Source organism: Hyperoodon ampullatus, assembly GCF_949752795.1.
Source record: "Hyperoodon ampullatus genome assembly, chromosome: 11".
NCBI classification, from domain to species: Eukaryota; Metazoa; Chordata; class Mammalia; order Artiodactyla; family Ziphiidae; genus Hyperoodon; species Hyperoodon ampullatus.
Window position 1 is genome coordinate 54,194,616 of NC_136924.1, and position 17,727 is coordinate 54,212,342.

The window sequence follows — 17,727 nt, forward strand, 5'->3', positions numbered from 1 at the left end:
AGGGCAAGTCAGGGGGACAGAGACCTCGTGGGCCAGCAACAGTTCAGGGCAAGCTGTACACACGCACCAAAGAGCTGAGTCCTGCTCCAGAGCACCTGGGTTCCCACATGGGCTGCCTGGCTGAGCTCGCTGCCCTAATGACTTCCTACCCCACCCACTCCACTCTCCATCTGCCCCCTATACGGTGACCACCAGTAGCAAGCACACAGTTTCATGCCACAGCCTGGGCATCGTGCTCGTCCCGTCAGCGCCGTTCAGAAGAGCCCAAGCTGGGGGCCCCTGCCGGCCCAGTGTCCTGGGGATGATGGACAGATGGCTGAGATGGACAGGCACCTCTACCTCCCCTTTCCTACCTATTTTCTCTTTTATTGAGGCTCTCGAACAGCTCAGCTCGGGGCACCACTTGGCTTGTATCTATCTGGCTGATGTGTGACCCAGGCTCTGGGCCAAGCCTGTTTGAAGGGAGCCAGAAAGCCAGGGCAGAAGCAAGCTGGGTCCAGCACCCCAACACTACTTTTCCCAAAATGGCCTCTGCTTTTACTTTCATTTTTTTCCTGAACGCTACAACTGGCTGCGATCTAGGCTCTCTGGACAGCGGAGTCCCTGGGGAGGGCGGATGACCTGGAGGGAGGGCAGAGCCTCCTCAGGTTTCTTCTCAGAACACTCTTGCTTTACTTCTGTAATTATTATTTTCTAAAGGTCAGGCCCCCTCACCTTCCGCCGTCCCTCTTCACAATGGGTCTCCTTCACCCGGCTCCTGGGGCCTCAGACACTGTCTGGTTGCCATGGAAACCCCCAGGAGGGAAAAAGCAACCTGATGCCAGTGACCGCATGGAGGCTCCTTATTCATCTCCTGGCGGGCACCAGGAGAGAATTCCCAGGGACACACGCGCATTGGAATCCCTCCTGGGCCACAGGGGCCTTTCCCTGAACTGGCTGGCCTCCCACTGGCCTCTGTTAATCCTTGGAAGAACTCTATTAACACGGCTTGGGAGAGCCAAGGCCCCCAAATGAAGCAGCGGCGAGAGGGAAGCGTGGAACCATCTCTGAGCCCATTTTCCCTCCAGCTCTCTTCCGGGTCTAAGTCGGCTGAGCTTTGCCGTCTTCCCTTTGGTTCCTGGTCTTCTGCTCCCTCCCAGGTCTCAGGTGTCTCCCCACCTCTTTCTGCCTTGCCCCACTCTGAAGCTGTAACTGTATCTCCAGCTTTTTATCATTCCATCTTACTTTCCCTTCCAGCTGGTGACTCTGCCAAGTGCCTGGCGTTTTCCTCGTTTTCCGTGGAGGGCGGAGGTGGGGAGGGGGTGGGGGACATGCCTCCAAAGGGAAGGGGGCGGGGAAGGGGGTCATCCAGGGGGCAGTCAGCAAGGGCTATGGGGAAAGCGGGGTTCCTGACACAACGGGCAGGACACGCACCTTGGCACCAGGAGCACCGGGGAAGCCAGGACCGCCAGCAGGACCCACGGGACCCTGGAGGAAGCAAGTGGATGGAGAGGTGAATGCTCATTCGGGGCAGACTCTCTCCAGCCTCCAGAGTGAGACCCCCCCACCCCACGCCTCACATGCCGTCCCACCTTTGTACCGATATCGCCCTACATCCACTGTGGCCAAAAGTCCCTGGGTGAAAACTGCCCCCACTGCCAGTGTCCCCAAGCCTGGCTTCACAAGGCAAAGCAGGCTTCTGACTAAATACATGGTGAGAAGCAGGTGATTCTTTCACCTCCCTCTCTATCCCTCCTCAAGTAAACTACCGAAAGGGTGGCTGAGAAAAATGACCCGCTGCGTCAAAGCTTGTTCAACATGCTCTTGCAGTAATGAAAAATTATTTCTCCTCCTTTCCGGTAGAAGCCAGAGCATGGCCTGTGTACTGAGTAAACACTGCAACTTCATTGGGCTGCTGACTGGGACGCAGGTAGACCTGCCGGGGCTGAAGCGAACTTACCGGAGGCCCTGCAGGGCCGGGTTGCCCATCGTTGCCCCGAGCACCCTGCGAGCGAGAAGGAAGCAGCCACCGTCAGAGGCGTGCACACGTCCAGTCCCTCCCTGCCTCAGCCCACCCCCATGGTACCCCAGGGCTGAGCAGGAGGATGGCAGGTCCTCCAAGGCGGCTGGGAGAACCGGGAGGGCAGTGGGCTTGTTCTCAGCTTAACAAAGCCTGGGTAATTTTCCAGCTATTTCATCATTTCTTTTTTTCTTTTTTTTTTTTTTTTTTTTTTTGCGGTATGCGGGTCTCTCACTGCTGTGGCCTTTCTCGTTGCGGAGCACAGGCTCCGGACGCGCAGGCTCAGTGGCCATGGCTCACGGGCCCAGCCGCTCCGCGGCATGTGGGATCTTCCCGGACCGGGGCACGAACCCGTGTCCCCTGCATCGGCAGGCGGACTCTTAACCACTGCGCCACCAGGGAAGCCCTGTTTCATCATTTCTTAAACTTCCGTTTAGAACCCAAGTATCCCTAACTTCAAGGCTGAGTTATCATTTAAAGATTCGGTGAACTGGGCCAAAGGAGAACAAAACAGCCAAGCATCGACCCTGACTGAGTGCTTCCTGCCTGTTACATCAGGAAGCAGTCTCCGGACTTGGGTAACCTCCCTGGTTAAGGCTTGGTTAACTCCAGGATCTGCGCCCCGCCATCCTCCAACCCGTAAAACCACCTGCTTCTATGGAAAACAGAGAAGCTGCAGGACATCTGCCAGCAGCCCAGGAAGAAGCTCTGTGATGGGGACAGGGCACTGGGCACAGCCCGAGGACCACATCTGCCCCAAGGCTTCCTTCACAGAAAGGCAAGGCTGCCGGCATTTCCTCCACGGGCCTTGCCCTTTGAAGGTTTTCTCCTGGCTTTGTGGTGAGCACCCCTAGTGCCTCTCTCAAGGCCCCTCAAGGCCCAGGGGACCGTTAGGCTAGGTGGAGCTGGGCCTGGCACCTGGTCCTTGGAGGACCTCGGCTGAGCCCCGTCTGCCTGCCTCTGCCTCTCCTTGGAAGCTGAAGAAGGATGAAGAAGCCCCTGTTTTAAAGAAGACTCAACTCTTCCTCCTGGCTATGGTCCATTTCTCCTGAGACTCTCCCCGTTGGCATTAAACAGGGAAACAAGAGAAGACTTAACAGAAGAAAATGTCACAGGGAACATAAAGCCTCAGCACTGGCCAGAGCCCCTTCTGGACTAGGCTGGCCACTTCGAGAAGCACCCACCCTGGCCGCGAGTGAGGGGGAGCTGCAGTGCTGCCCGAGAGGCCAGAGCTGGGTGGGCATCCAGGGTTCCTCCTGCAGCAAGGCTGGGGAGTGGGCACCGTCTGGCCCAAGGTGGGGGGCACGTGACCACAGCAGGCAGAGGCCAACCCAGCCCAGTCCCTGGCCAGGCCTTGAACCCCGGCCTGTGCTTGGAACTACGTGACATTGTCAATCTTCTATGCCTAATCTTGTGCACACCCGGCCAGCCTGACTACCACGGGGACAGGAATCAGCGAGGAGGAGCAAGAAGCAGGGTCTACTGTGCCCGGGAAGGAGGGAAAACAGGGATGCAGCTCATCTGTGCCCCTCACGGAGTGTGGCCACCATGGCCCCCACAAGCCAGGTCTTGACAACCTGCCGAAATCGCAGTGTTTCTCGGCAGGTCCAGCGCTCTCTAATCCCCTCACACAAAGCGACCCGGGGACAAGCCACTTCAACAGCTCTGGCTGACAAGTGGGGGTCGAGGCTGCTTGGTACTTCACTGACCTGCTTTTGAGGGAAATTTCTGCCAAAACAGATATATTATCTGGAAAGCAGTAAAACTGAGGGAAGCTGATTTACTTTGGCCGGTCCTGCAAGGACCCGTGAGGAGGGGCCTCAGAGCTTGGGTGGCTGGGTGTGAAATCAACAAGAGAGCATAATCTTTCTTAAACACAGCTTTCATCGCATCACTCGCCTGACCAGGCGCCCGCAAGGGCTCTCGATTGCTAAGGGATCAGAGCTAAACACCTGCACCCTCCACCATGGCAAATCCCCGTGCTCTTAACTTCCCCCATTAACAAGAGGCCACCAGAGTCTGAGGCTGCAAAGTATAGTTTGTCTTAAGCTATTTAACCGTTCGGTGCCTCGGTTTCTTCTCCTCTAAAATGGGGAGGACAATAGAATCTACCTCACAGGATATGAGGGAAGATTGGAGGAGACTAAGCATCTCAGGTATTAAACAGAGGGAGTGCCCGTGAAGTGGTGGCCACTGGTATATCATAGTGTCACCAGCAGGGCACCAATGTCAAGTATGTGAGCTGACCCTGGACTGTTAATACTTTTCTAGGGCATCATCTGAGCAACCAGAAAGAACAAAAAGGAGCACAGTACTCTAGCCAATTAAAGTCTGTCCATAAATTCGAACGGGATTGACGGGGAGCAGGTGGGGCTGTTGAGGGGATTACCTGAATAACCGAGGCTGGTTAAGGATACTCCTGCCCTTACCACCCAGCCCTCCCATGGCCCACTCCCAGTCCTCTGACTGCGGACCCAGCCTGGGAATTTGTGACGGGCACACTAGAGTGAATCCTCACGGGAGGATGATACTCTCTACACCTCGCAGGGTTGCTTTGAGGGTCAGGCAGAATAACCCTAAATGCAAGTGCCTCGTAAACTTGAAAGTGCTGGACAAATGGTGGCTCCTGATCTTGTCAATTACTCACCGCAGCGCCAGCAGGGCCAGTCCGTCCTCTCTCACCAGGCAGGCCACGGGGACCCTGGAACACACACCAGGACAGCACAAGCATGAGTTGACTCAAGGACACTCTGCACCATCATTTAACCTGCAGGCCCTTCCTGGACACCTGAGGGGAGGGAGCGTGCAGTGCCCAGGAGGCAAAGGTGTGGATGCCCCTGACCTCACCTTCCTGATTCAGGATGCTCCTATCACACCAAAGGTTCTTCTGCCATGGCAGAGCACACAGGTGTGCCTGTGGTTACCTACTGGGAGCCCTGTTCGAGGTACATCTTGCTTCTTGCAATAGATGAGCTCCCCAAAATGTTGAAAATAAACGAAATTTGTAAAAATTGAAGCACACCTCAAGTGTGCTAACAGGGATATTTCAAGGAAATGTTGGTGAAACCTTGACCAAATCATCTACTTGGTACATTTTGCCTTTTGCTCATAATCAGATCAATCTACAAAATTGAGTATCTACTTTGCATAAAGGGAGCCATGGCATTTACAGTGAAGCCACCTGCCAGGCTTTAGAAGGTATCTGAAGAGTGTCTGGAGAGGCCCTCCCGGGGGCAATGCTCATACTCACCATTGGGCCTGGAGAACCGTTCTCTCCTGGGGAGCCACTCTCACCCTGGAAAACAGAGGCAGAGCGTCAGTGACTGGGACCCCAGTGCTGCCCCCAGACGACTCCCGTGGAGGAAGCCGAAAGCTCTGGTCATCTCAGCTAGCACTGACACCCCAAACTTTAGTTCTGTGAGGGACAATTCCCAGAGCTCTCCAGAACTGCCGTTTGTACATTAGGACGTAGGACTGGTTGTCCTAACCCAAGCTGTCCAGATGTCCTAACTCCACTGAGCTCAGTAGCATCTCCTCATTGTCCGTCCCCCATCCTTGTGTGCTTCTTGGTCCTTACCTTCACACCTGGAGCACCAGCTTCTCCCTTAGCACCATCTAGACCTGGGTAACCCTACGGGACAAGAGAAGACATTCAATCGCACTTCTGGGGAAGCCAAATAGGAAGATTCATGTCCTCAAAAGCTTTTTCCTCCCTTGGCCAATCCCTTCCTTCCAACACCCTCACCCATGATACTTACTCTGTGTCCTTTGACACCAGGAAGGCCTGGGGTTCCTGGGAAGCCGCGAGCACCCTGCAGTCCAAAGAAGCGATTCTCAGGGCACCAAGCAGAACCGGATCAAGACTGCCCTGGGCTGCTACAGAGCCCTCAGAGCCAGGGAGCAGTGGAAGCCCAGCACTGGGACCATCTTTCAGTCAATCCCAGAATCCCCCTCACTGGGCCTCACCCCATCTTATGCAAAGTGCGTATGAACAACTGCCAGCCTCCCAGGGCCCATGCTAGGATCAGAGACATCGTCATCAGCATGAAGGTGTGATGTACGTGGAGACTGCTGGAATTTTAGGAGTGAGCTAACGGAACTGGATGAGCTGGGCGGGAGGCCACTGCCTTGGCTGCAAGGAGGGAGACTCTGGGAATGATGTTGGAGGCTGGGGAAGGTGGGGCTTTACCTGAGGACCAGGAAGGCCTCTCTCGCCAGGTTTTCCAGCCTTTCCAGCTTCACCCTGAAGGGGGAGAGATGAACCTCAGCTTCCTCAGAAGACACGTTAGCACAGCTGGTACACTCCAGAGCACCGTCTCTCCTCCCAGCCCGCCATGCCTTTGCCCACCTGCTTCCTCATCTCCACCCCCCTCCTTCAGGCCCCAGACTTCCCCAAATGCCTCCCCTGGGTCACCGTGTCTTCTCTCACACAGCTGCCTGTGCCCTGGGCAAGCTCCTCCGTCCCCAACCCCACGGCCTCCAGCCTCCCCTGGTGGGCTCCCTGTCTCCTCTCATAGGCGCTGCTGACTGGCCTAGGGCCCCCTAACCTCAGAGACTTTCACTGCCTAATGGGATTCACGAGTGCCAACTCTTGTCTCTTCCCTTTGTCTGCATCCCTTGCAGACATCCTGACTCAGGCTGAGCTTTTCCTAACTCATTTACAATTAAGATAACGTTGAGTGTTTCTTTCTTTGTTTTTCCTTCTCTACATCTTTCCCCTTGTGTTTTCCCTCTTCCTTCTCTCACTTCTCAATTTCCCTTCCAGGAGTTAATGATGTTTTAATTATTTCCCTTCCCAGTGGGTCCGAAGCAGTCCCCAAGGCAATTGCAAGCTAAGTTGCCAGTGGAAATGTGGACCGTGGGCGGAGTCCGAGTCTCCAACAGACCCCCTCTGCCCCTCAGGTTGCCTCCCCCTTGGGTCAGGCCGAGGGTGCCTCTGTATCACTGCCCAGCACCCCCTCTCTGGGCCCTTTCAAGTGAGGCGGCCACTTGTTTGACTCCTCAGGTGTACTCACATCGTCACCAGGTTTTCCAGGGGGGCCAGAAGGACCGCGGGGACCCATGGGACCCTACGAACGAAATAGGAGAGTTTAAGAGATGGTTGGAGGGGGAAGATACCTAATCAGTGGACAAAATTTGGGGATTGCAGCTTTTGGAAGCTAGTTCCTCTCTAAGGAAAAAATGATGGAAGAACCCTGGGACCTCCCTGGCAGTCCAGTGGTTCAGACTCCATGCTTCCAATGCAGGGGTTGTGGCTTTGCTCCCTGGTCAGGGAACTAAGATCCCCCATGCGGGCAGGCTGCGTGGCTTGGCCAAAATATTCAACTACACTCCACTTAAAAAAAAAGATGGGGCTTCCCTGGTGGCACAGTGGTTGAGAATCTGCCTGCCAATGCAGGGGACACGGGTTCGAGCCCTGGTCTGGGAAGATCCCACGTGCCGCGGGGCAACTAGGCCCATGCGCCACAACTACTGAGCCTGCGCGTCTGGAGCTTGTGCTCCTCAACAAGAGAGGCCGCGATAGTCAGAGGCCCGCGCACTGCAATGAAGAGTGGTCCCTGCTTGCCACAGCTAGGGGAAGCCCTCGCACAGAAACGAAGAGGGAACACAGCAAAAATAAATTAATTAATTAATAAACTCCTACCCCCAACATCTTCTTTAAAAAAAAAAAAAAAGATGGAAGAACCCACTTTGTGCTGAGAGAGAGCAGAGGCACAGAGCAGATCATAGTGGGAGGCAGTGGACAGCACGGGCCAGGGGTGACCCAGAAAAAGGACTGAGATGACAGAGTCCTGGGTGGTTCTTGCCACATCTGGCTCTCTGTTCCCCCAGAGCTAAGAGGGGACACCTGGGTTTCCTTTGAGCCCTCCACCGTGGAAAGTGCTGGGCAGAGCCCAGGAGGCGACAGGATCGGGGTCGGAGTGGTACATCATTGGAAGCTCCCCCCCAGGAGGGCAGGGCCCACGGAGGTACTCACAGCAACGCCGGGTTCCCCAGGTTCACCAGGATTGCCTTGAAATCCTTGAGGTCCCTAAAATGTAAAGTGAGGACACCAGGTTGGCCCCCCGCAAACTGACATTAGAGGGCTTGAAAGCATCTGTGTCTCCACCTTCCAAAAGGAAAGACCCAGTACTTACGGGAGCACCAGCAGGGCCTGGAGGTCCCCGAGGTCCCATGGGGCCCTGCATTGGAACAGAAAATGAGGAGCTTTACTGGAAATGCTTCACCCACAGCCTCCAGGGTGCCACCTCCTCCCAGCCAACAGCCCAGACAAAGGACAAGGAGTTACTCTGTGAGCAGGGGGCCAGCAGTGGCTGCCCCCTCTCATTTCCCACTCCCCTCGCAACAATCTATTTTTATTTATAGGTATCATTTGGACAGAGAAGCTGGCCTTGCTTTCCCCTGGACAGCAGCCATGTTTACTAAAGTCTGAGTTTCATTTAGCATGTGCCAAGTGGGAGCTGCAGGGCTGAGATTTCCTGCTGGAAGTCTTGTGGATGCTGGAGAACAGTGGCTGCTGTCTGCATTCTTCAGTTCTCATTCCAAGAGCAATAGCAACTGGCCTTCTGACAGATCAGCCTATATGCCTCTCTCCATCCTCATTCTTCTTAGTCACTCCAGTGCATCATTAAAACTGGCATCCATCGCCGTTAAAACCCAAATGCTTTGGGCTAGCTAAATGGGAGGTTACGTAACTGCTGGGGAAGAGCTGCTCTAAGCAATTACCTGTAAAGTGAGGTTGTCACAGTCCCTGGCTCTGCTAAGGGCCACCTCCTGCCATTCTGGCTGCAAAGAACTGGTGTTTTTTTCTTACCATTGGTCCCTGCATTACTCCCAACTGGGCGCCACCAGCCTTCTCATCAAATCCTCCAGCCATCTGAGCAGCAAAGTTCTGCAAATAAACCCAACAAAGGTAAAAGCTTGAGAGGCCCTGTGCTTTTCCTACTTGGCCAGGTAAGCTATATCTGGATAGCAAATACTCTATTTAGATAAATTCTAATTGTTGGAGAATAACCTAGCATTGATCTGAATCACTAATGATTCCTGAAAAATAGTTTTGGAAATGGGTTATTAGATGACAGTGGCATAGTCATTCCCCTGGGAGATGAAGTGTTATTTGGAAGAGTATCCATTACTTGCATTTCATTTTATAAGTTTTTTAAAAAAATTCTAAGATATTAAATACATTATTTAACATAAATTGAGAAATATAACTAAAAATATCACTTTTAAAGTTTCTTTTCCAAGACTTTAATGCCCAGCAAAAGACTAAAATGAACAGTCTTGAAATATTTTAGCAGGGGATGTAGTAGGCATCTATGAACCATTCAAGTTTAAAAATTTAAATCACAGCAAACATCAAAATGGCAAACCTGCAAAAACTGGGCAATAATATAATTTGTTGATTGGTTTGATTCCAAAAATGACTTTAGCCACACACCTTCACTCAGTGGGGCTCTTTCATGAGACTAAATAATTGCTTGGAATGTACTTGGCAAAGATGAAGATTCAATGTCTTCCAAGGACAGCGGTCACTCTTCTTCCAGGGAACTACAAATGCCCAGTCATCCTCTCCCCCAAGCCCCACACCCACTCCCAAGAATCAGCCACACAGTACAGATGCCAGGAAGCCAGGTAACCGAAGGCTTGCTTTGCAGAAACCCAGTGAGTGAAAAAAGTCATCCCTTAGCGCCACAGTCTCATGCCTACTATGTGGTTCCACTAAATTATAGGCCTGGGGGAGAAGCCCATGGACAGGCTGTGTACACACTGTTGGCAGCCCTGGGAGCCAGCCAGGTGAGTGTGACTAGCAATTTAGAAGCCACGCTTCTGGAGGGACAGCCTGAAGGAAGGGGACATAAGGATACTTACTCCACCAAGACCAGGGGGGCCAGGGGGGCCAGGAGGGCCAGGGGGGCCAGGGTTTCCAGGGGTTCCAGGCTCTCCATCTCTGCCACGAGGTCCAGGAGCACCCTTGGCAGAAAGAGAAAAAGGCCCCGATGAGAAGCAGTGTTTATGCGAGAACCATCTGTCTACAGGCTGCCCTTGAGGAGGTAGGTGGTCAGTCATTTGGGGAGGGGGAGCTTAGAGAACCTTGGCAGTCCACAAGGGTCAGACAGCATTGTTTCTCTACTCACTTTTTCACCTTTGTCACCACGATCACCTCTGGGTCCTTGTTCACCTGCAGGTCCCTGAAAATGAAGAAAATATTGAGATGACAGCAAGACCAGGGGCCTGCAGTTCAGTAACTCAAGGAAGACACGGAGGAAGGGGTTTCTCCCTTTCTTACCTGAGGCCCAGGAGGTCCTTTGGGTCCTACAATCTGTGATAGAGAGACCCACAGGATGGCAAGTTAGAGGGAACCTCAAGGAAATGACCCAGTTAGAGCAGTAGATGCAACATGGGAGTATAATGCGTACTTACATCCTTGATGTCTCCAGGTTCTCCTTTCTGTCCCTGAAACATGAAACACCGTCAGGATTGAGCCGAGCAAGCCCACCAAGCCCCAAGCACAAAACCTTGCCCAGGAGCCCTTGCATCGAGATGCCCTCTGAAACAGATCCCTGTTGATGTCTAAAGACCACAGGCTGAATGAGCACAGCACTGCTTCTAAAGAAGGAAATATAAAGGCAAATGAAAGAGCAAAAAACAACAAAAATCCTCACCTTTGGTCCTGGTTGCCCTGCAAATGGAAAAAAATAGAGAAGGAAAATGTAAGATTCATGAGATGGATACGTATAACTTCTTGTCACTTAGACACTCTTTAACGGATCAAACAAAGAAAGGGACACAACCAGGGAACGAGGCAGCTTCCTGTTACTCCACTGAACCCCTCTGTTGGGGTGTTAGGGTCACTGGGGTCCTGGAGTTGCTGAGGTCCCATGAGGAATGGAGATGATCCAGACTTTGTTATTCAAAAGGCAGTCAGCATGCACAAGAATGGAGTAGGGGTGGTACAAAGAGAAAATGAAGAATTCAAGATCGAATCAGCCGCCAAGAAAGAAAGCACCCGAAACTGAGAAACTGAGAGGTTCAGTCCCTTCTCTTCCTCACAGGGTAAGAAGCCCCTCCATAGCCCAAGCGCCACCCCCCCACCAACCTCCTCCACCCCAGAAGAAGAGTTAGGTAGTTGGAAAGTTCTTACATTCAAGCTGGATCTCCGTGAAGCAAGCACAAAAAAACAGCAGAGCACAGGAGTTACAGAGGGCATTGGAGCCAGTGTCACCCCCGCCAGTGTCACCCCGAGTCAATAACCCCTTCCCCCTTTGTAGCAGCGAAGTAGTAAAGGTGATCAACGCTTCACTCACACAGGTCCCCTCAGAAATGATCTGGGAATCTGGACCATCAAAGCAGCTTCCCCAAGCAGCTTTCCAGGGTGGGTGAAGTGTTAAGGAAAGGCAACTGCTCGCTTCCCTTTCAATTGTCTTCTCTACTTGAGCAGGAAGGGAAAAGTGAGGGCCACCCAAGAGGCCTAGATGTGTGTCCCCAGCCACCCTCCAGGGAGATAGGGCATGTGTTCCAGAGCTGAGGAGGGGTCACCTGCACACCCACCAGCCCTGGCTCCAGCTGGGAGCTAACAACCCACCAGGGTGCAGGCACACGGGGCTCTGTCACAGCCCCATCTCTGCCCTTCTCCTAGGAACTTGCCTCTTAACTGGCAGTCAACGCCAACAGAGGCAAAACCAAAAGGAAACTGCCACCAGTGGTCCATATTTCAAGAAGGGGGCCTGCCCTCTCTGTCTGCCCGCTGGCCAGCAGAGCTCGCTCCACGCTGAAGACCATATATTTGAGGCCTTCTACAGAGAAGCCAAGGTGTGGGTACTGGAGGAGGAGTTAGTCTGCGGTTTGGCCGGAAGGAGCACTGGATCTCCACGGTGGCTCTAGGGACCTGCAGAGGTGATTCCAGTGTGGATACTTGTGTGGAACCACCTCTGTCCTCCATGTCTTGGAAGCGTAGTTTTTGGAGGTGTTGGGTGAGGAAGGACCCCTCTAGTGTGTCAGGCTCACCCAGTGTCAACCTGCAAGCGAGAAATGGCCTTTCCTTTCAGCCTCAGCTGCTGGGATCCCATGGATAACCAGCCCCTCTGCTTCGCAGAGATGGCCGGCATCCATGGCAGGGCATTTGCTGCCCCTGCAAGTAATTTATTTATATGGAACAGGAAATAAATAAATTACGACCACTGGCAGTGGTGAGGTCAGTTGAGCAGATGGGGCAGCACTCTCCGAAGGGGGTCTCGGGGCTGAGGCAGTCTTTCATGTCTTCACAGATTATGTCGTCGCAGAGGACAGTCCCAGTGTCACAGACACAGATCCGGCAGGGCTCGGGCTTCCACACATCCTTATCGTTATACCTCTGCCCGTCCTGCACACAGCTGCCAGCCTTCTCTGCACCGGGGGTGGGGCAGGGGAAGCAGACAGCCGAGGGAAGGAGGGGGTGAGGAGTCAGAAGGGAAAAAGAGAAAGAGGTTGCAAGTCAACTTGACATAATCCAAATGCTGAAGAAGGTGGGCCACTCGAACACAGAGAACTTGAAAATGGTTTTTCTAAGACATCATTCATTCTTCCACGGAGTCAACAAACATTTATTGTGTGCCTTGCACTCTGCTGTCTATTCACCAGTGGAAATCCTGAGCCAGCAGGGAAGGCGAGGGGGACTGACTATGCCGTACTGTCTTCAGGCATCTAGCTAAGTACAACTGACAGCTAACATTTAGAAGGCGTGCAGAAAATTCTACCCACAAAAAATCAGACTCTGCAAAGAGCCAGGCTCCAAAAGTGATATATGAGGGTGAGGTGTGTGTGAAAGGAGGAGCTGTTACAATTAGGATCTTCTTCCATTCTTTAAATCATATTAGGATTAGGACCAATTTGGGGAGGGGCATAGGCCCAGTTAAACAATACACCTGGGACCCAAGGGTATAACAAAATGCCCTGGGAGGCAAGCAGCGCCAAAGAACCCCGCCCTTGCTGCTGCCGGTGCTGACCTCCAGCTGTAGCCCTCTCTGGAGAGACCCTGCTTCCATCTGAAGACAACAGCCCAGCTTGGAGGAAGGGGAGTGTGGAGGGGGGCTTTGAATGCCTGGTCCGGGCTAAGATTAGCCAGTCCAGGCCTGGCCTCCTCCAGGAACGCAGACCAAGAACGGCATGCACTAGTCCCTCTCCACGAGCGGCCTGCCTTCCGGAATTCGCCCTGCAAACGAAGCCTGTGCTGACAAGAGCGCTCCGGAGAGCGCCAAGCGCGGCCGAGCCCGCGCCACGTGCCGGGGAGCGCCCAGTGCTGTTTTTCTCATCAAAATCCCCAAAGCCCTGGCGACTGCGGGAGTTGAATAATAGGAAAGGGCCACAAACCAGGTGGGCGGAGAGAGAAACGGCCCGCCCCGTGCTCTTTAAGGAGACTGAAAGATAAATCTTTTTCTGTCTTTTTTTTTCCACTAGAAAAACTCCACCCAGCCTTCAGGCGAGATAATCACGGGGAAGGGGGGAGGAGAGGGAGCCTAGGGTATATACAGTTGTTGCTGGGGCGCACGCACCGCTATAAATAGGTGGAGCTGTAGAAAGCGAGCGGCGGGGGAGCGACTGGAAGAACCCCCCCACACACACACCTACACCCAAGAGGGGCCGTGGGGGAAGAGAGTAAAGTGCTGGGAGAGCGGGGTGCACCCTGAAGGCGTATCAGATTTCCGTTGGAAGGGTGGCCGGGGATGAGCGGGCGCAGGGGCGGGGCCGCAGCGCTGGGCGTGAGAGCCGTCGGGTGACTCTTTGTGGCTGCGGCTCTGGACACGGCTCGCCCACAGACACTGGGAGGGTGAAAAGTGGGATTAAATGACTGCCCCAGAAAGGAGCCAGCGCCGTAACCGGATCCCCTAGGTGTGGACGGAGGAGCCCAGCGCCACCATAATTGCTGCTCGAAACGGCTGCCGATAGCATCCCGGCGCGCCTGATCGGGTTCCCCTCATTACCGCAGCGCCACATAAGTGATTCTTTGTAGCAGGCCAATTAAAAAGTTACCTCTTTCGGGGAACTGTTTTGCTTCGCAGCCGCTTTGCGCAGGGCTGGAGCCCGGGAGGTGTCGGCGGGCGGGCACAGGGGAGCATTGTGGGAGAGGGGATCGGGGAGTCCTGGGGAACCCACCGGACCTCGTCTGTCATGAATGCGGCTTTTCTCGAGTGCACACAGAGCCCGATTCACAGGTCTCCGCAAGGAACCAGTTTAAATAAATACGGGCAGCGTTTCAGCCCCATCTGGAAGCCATCGCTGCCAATCTCCCAACGCAAACAAGCCTCACAATGGAGGATTGAGGTCTCTCCCCTGAGCCGAGGGGCACATTCAGAGACGAGGGCTGTGAAATGCAGATGTGGGTCAAAGACGCCGCAGCCAATAAGTTTCTCAAACTTGTGGAAAGATGGGGAGGAGGGGCGTGCCAGAGTTCTAGGTTTCTGACATTCCTGATGTCCACGCAGACTGCGTCTTTCCCCACGTCACGTCTTTGGGTCCGCTGACCCAGGGGAGGAGGGTACGGAGCCGGGATGCGCCAGGGTGCAAAGTCAGCGGCTCCAAAGCACTCCCTCTGGGGAGGAGGAGGAACGACTGGAAGATTTAGGCCCAAGAAACTGTGGAATTCACTACCTCCTGGGAAGGCTGCGGCGCTGAGACGCTCTGCCACTTAAGTGAGAGCCTCTAATACCAGATGGAGAACTGGGGAATTATTTTCGAGTCACCTAGCTAATTCCACTGCGCACTGAGGCAGAGGTCAGTCAAGAAGACAGTTTTGTGAGTGTGTGCATGCAACTTTAGGACAAATATATAGTCAGTCCGAGCTGGGGCCACTTATAGACGCACCGTATTCCAACAAGTACCCGGGAGTGGGCCTCCAGTTTAGTGCACCATCCGACCGCCTGGCCAAAATCTCCTGCCCGGGGCTCCTTGCAGCTGCACCGCAGGCCCCAGTCCTGACCCTGTCCCGGTCAACCACCCTAATGAATGGAAAGTCCTTCTGGGTCCGCAGCCTTCTAAACTGTGGAGATAGCCTAGTGGCAGACGAGACTGCAGACAGCCTCGTCGGCAGACGGACTTTGATTTCCATTACTCCCCCAGCCAAAAAATTTCCCCTGCGATTGATTTACAATTTGTAACATACAAAGACAGGGCTGGAATCCCAGCCGTCGGAAACGTGCCCAAACACGTGGGAAAAAAAAATAACTTCTCTACCTAATACACTTTCCAGGCTTCATTTGTCCTAAATATAATCCCAGACAGTGGGACTTCACCAAAGGAGGCGATGGAAAGGTGCGGTTCGAACCGCCTTTGGACCAGAGTGTAAAACTGCCATCTCTAGCTATATTCGGTTGAAATTGTTATAGCAATCGACCAACCGTGTCTCCTTCCTCTGCTACACACACACACACACACACACACGCACACGCACACACACACCTGGCAGAGCCTCGGTTAGTTCCAGAAACTTTTAGAAAAGTAACTCATTGTAGTACCTGGGCGGGGGTGGGGGTGTTAGGGGGGAAGACGGCGGGGAGGGGGCGCTATTTTCCTGGGCGTTTGAAAAGCACGGTCTGGTTGGAATGTTATCGCCTTTCAGATGGCCTCTCCTACCGGGAAGTTTCTGTATCCTTTCGAGGCAAGGGGAAAGCCGAGATGCGAAGAGGGCTGCACTTTGCTCCTGGGCCAGCCGTGAGGGGGAGGAAACCCTCGAGAGGCGATGAGGTCTCAGAGTGTCTCTCCGAAGCCCTTCTTTGTGGCCTCGGATTTCAGCCCACCAGTTTCAGAGCATCTCCTTTGTCTAACTTCCCTTTGAACCCCCAGGCACCAACCCCTGGACACTCCTGGGCCGTCAACCCCTTGGCGCTTGCTCGCTCCTTTGCTCGCGCTCTTTCTCTCCTACTTTTCCTAAGCTCGATGGGCCGCAACCTGTTTTGCTGAACTCTGAGTGCTTCGGAAAGCCAAGTTGTGTGCGTGTGCGCCTAATTATCAAAGCTGGTGGGAAAGAGCGCGCTTAAAATCTGTGCGCAAACCTCGGACCCGACGCTTTGCTTGTTTAGTATTCCTTTGCAACGCAGGGACCTGCAAATGCCTCCAACCACGACCGGCACGGAGGACTCTCGGACAGAGCCCCTGACTTGCAGAACTCCGCTCGATGAGCTTCTGCGCATCCGCAGGCTCCAGAGCGCGAGAGGGCCAGGGAAGAGGATGCGGAGGGACGGCACAGAAGGGTGGCAGGCAGGGGCTGTGGGCAACTTACGGACATCCTGGCCGTGACACCGAAGGACAGCGGCGACGAGCAGCGTCAGCAGCACCAGCGTCTGGGGAGCCCCGAGGCGGATCATGGCTCACCGCGGGGCCTGGCGGAGCCGGGCCCGGGCGGAGCGCAGCGAGGCGGCAGGAGCACGGCGTAGGTCCGGGTCTCTACCGCGCCCTCATGCAGGAGGCCCCTCGGAGCAGGAGGAGGAGGCAGGAGACCCGGCAGCCCAGCAGCGCTCTGCGTCTTCTCTCCGCCGCGGCGCCCGTTATATGCGCCCGGCCCTACTCGAGGCTGGAGAACTCGCCCAAACCGCGGGCCGCCCCCGGCCCCCCGCGGGGTTGTAACCTGAGACCCCGCCCCCGGAGCCCGCCCGGGCCCAGCCAGAGCCCGCACCTGCCCGGGCCGGACCCCCCTCTCCGCTAGCCCTGCTTCCCGCCCCCCACCCCTAGTGTGCCGAGTGGCCTGATCGGGCGGGGCGCAGAGACGGCCCCTGTACTCCCCTCCACCCGGGGCTGCGGCGCTGCCCTCTCCGACCACAGGCGGGAAGGGGGGCCTCCGGCCCCTCCCCTCGGAGTTCTGCCCGGATTGGAGGGGCGGGGGGTGTTTGCAGAGGCGCAGGCTGCGAGCCCTAGGCCGTGGACGGAAAAGACTTGGGAAGGAGGAGGGGAAGCGGTAGAAAGGAGCAGCGGGGGAGGGAGAGAGGGGGCATCGCGTTGGGACCTTGGGCGGGAGGCGAGGGGAAGGGCGCAGGGGGAGCCCACGAAGTAACTGGAGCCCTAAATCTTGGAGACTGGCAAGCAGGGCCAAGTTTGGGGGCGTCGTCCCGACCTGTCTTCTAGCAGCTTCTCGGGGCACCTGGCCCCTGGGCTCCCACCTGGAGGTTCAGAACGACAGCCCCCCAACCCCTCCCCCATCCAACTATGCGATGAATGAGCCTCGTCTGGAACCTCAGCAGGCGCTGACCCGAGCCGAGCGCCAGGAAAGGGGCCGGCGTGTTACAGCACAGAGGGAGACCTGTGTGAAGGTGTGGAGGGCGGCGTCCGACCCTGGGGAGGGGGCTCGAGGAGACATAGAGGACCGAGGGAGGCGAGACTAAACCGTGCGCGCGGCCGAGGTGGGGGACTGTCTAGTTCCAGGCTCAAACTCGGTGTCTGCTCTTCCTGGCCGGGGTCCGGGAGTCCCGGGGGGCAGGGGGTGGGGGAGTGGGCGCTGCCGGCTGGGATTGAGCAGCTCTGGCCAGGGACGGTGGGCCACTACTGTAGCCCTGGCCAGGGAGGGAGGAGGCTGCTCCAGCTGGACCGGGTTCTGTGAGCCAGAGGAGAAGCCAAAATTCCCTAGGTGGCCCCCTGGCCCTCACTTCCCACCTCATCTCACCTTCCCCGGTGAGCGCCCCTCTGGCACCTTGGCCCAAATGCTGCCTTGGAGAAGGGCTCAGCTGTGCTCTCTCTTGGCTCCAGGTGTCTCCATTAATACC

At 55.1% G+C, this 17,727-nt stretch overlaps 1 protein-coding gene across 2 annotated transcripts in view; it reads right to left on the minus strand.

Annotated features, from left to right (window-relative positions):
- COL2A1 (collagen type II alpha 1 chain) overlaps positions 1 to 16,338 on the minus strand; it is a gene marked incomplete at both ends in the record, with an annotated part of 30,564 nt that extends 14,226 nt beyond the window's left edge. Inside the window, 18 exons of one of the 2 annotated variants that reach the window (XM_079715662.1) lie at positions 1,414 to 1,467; positions 1,940 to 1,984; positions 4,647 to 4,700; positions 5,250 to 5,294; positions 5,577 to 5,630; positions 5,758 to 5,811; positions 6,189 to 6,242; positions 7,015 to 7,068; positions 7,977 to 8,030; positions 8,137 to 8,181; positions 8,814 to 8,891; positions 9,872 to 9,973; positions 10,138 to 10,191; positions 10,290 to 10,322; positions 10,424 to 10,456; positions 10,666 to 10,682; positions 12,176 to 12,385; positions 16,254 to 16,338. In XM_079715662.1, the coding sequence (XP_079571788.1) occupies positions 1,414 to 1,467; positions 1,940 to 1,984; positions 4,647 to 4,700; positions 5,250 to 5,294; positions 5,577 to 5,630; positions 5,758 to 5,811; positions 6,189 to 6,242; positions 7,015 to 7,068; positions 7,977 to 8,030; positions 8,137 to 8,181; positions 8,814 to 8,891; positions 9,872 to 9,973; positions 10,138 to 10,191; positions 10,290 to 10,322; positions 10,424 to 10,456; positions 10,666 to 10,682; positions 12,176 to 12,385; positions 16,254 to 16,338 (1,125 nt within the window). Of the gene's footprint in view, positions 1 to 1,413; positions 1,468 to 1,939; positions 1,985 to 4,646; positions 4,701 to 5,249; positions 5,295 to 5,576; positions 5,631 to 5,757; positions 5,812 to 6,188; positions 6,243 to 7,014; positions 7,069 to 7,976; positions 8,031 to 8,136; positions 8,182 to 8,813; positions 8,892 to 9,871; positions 9,974 to 10,137; positions 10,192 to 10,289; positions 10,323 to 10,423; positions 10,457 to 10,665; positions 10,683 to 12,175; positions 12,386 to 16,218 lie in introns of both variants that reach the window. The other variant, XM_079715663.1, reaches the window with a different exon arrangement.
- Between the last annotated feature and the right edge of the window lie 1,389 nt (positions 16,339 to 17,727).